Source organism: Sinocyclocheilus grahami, unplaced genomic scaffold, assembly GCF_001515645.1.
Source record: "Sinocyclocheilus grahami isolate Dianchi unplaced genomic scaffold, SAMN03320097.WGS_v1.1 scaffold4805.1, whole genome shotgun sequence".
NCBI classification, from domain to species: domain Eukaryota; kingdom Metazoa; phylum Chordata; class Actinopteri; order Cypriniformes; family Cyprinidae; genus Sinocyclocheilus; species Sinocyclocheilus grahami.
In genome coordinates this window covers 1-758 of record NW_015509671.1, presented here as the reverse complement: position 1 = coordinate 758, position 758 = coordinate 1, and the positions used below count along the sequence as shown (strand labels likewise).

Genomic DNA, 758 nt, shown 5'->3' with positions numbered 1-758 from the left:
TTTTTGTGGCCACTGTGTGGTAACTGTTTTTTTACACAAGCTGAAAATCATGATTAAATATTTCTGTGTATGTGTATTTGTTGTAGGTTGGGTAAAATCATGATTCAAGCTACTATGGCAGTATACAAGGATGCAATCGAGAGTTTCCTCCCAACACCATCTAAATCTCATTATATTTTCAATCTGCGAGATTTTGCGAGGGTGATTAGGGGCGTAATGCTCTGTCCATCAACAAACATGCAGGTAAGCATACACACAGGTATATTTCTATGTAAAGGCAAAGTACATATAGTAAATAGTTTTCATAATATGAGTTTTGTGCTTTTTTTTTATCAGGAAGGTGATAAACTAATCCGTTTATGGATCCATGAGGTGTATCGCGTGTTTTACGATCGACTGATTGATAATGACGACAGAGAGAAATTTTTTAACATTGTTAAAGAAAGGACAGCAGAATATTTCAAACAAAGCATCGATAAGGTAATAGCTACATTGTGAAATATTTCACCCCCAAAATCAAAAATGATAAAAATGATTCAAATAAATAAAAAATACTGATAAATAATTTATTCAAAAAATGTAAAAGTATAAAAATAATATGGCAAAAAAAAAAAAAGTAAAAGTAATGAATATATTTTCGAAAAACTTTAACATTGTCAAAAAAAGGCCATCTGCATATTTCAATATTTAAAAAAAAAAAAAAAAAGGTAATACTACATTGTGAAATTTTTTTTTTAAATAATCAAATGAAAAAAAAA

The 758-nt window shown here is 28.6% G+C and overlaps 1 protein-coding gene across 1 annotated transcript in view; it reads left to right on the top strand.

The window, feature by feature from the left end:
* Nucleotides 1-480, top strand: part of LOC107576988 (dynein heavy chain 3, axonemal-like) — a gene marked incomplete at both ends in the record, with an annotated part of 12,230 nt that extends 11,750 nt beyond the window's left edge. The window contains 2 exons of the mRNA XM_016263108.1: nucleotides 87-91; nucleotides 337-480. Of these exons, the coding sequence (XP_016118594.1) occupies nucleotides 87-91; nucleotides 337-480 (149 nt within the window). The remainder of the gene's footprint in view (nucleotides 1-86; nucleotides 92-336) is intronic.
* Nucleotides 481-758: the final 278 nt, after the last annotated feature.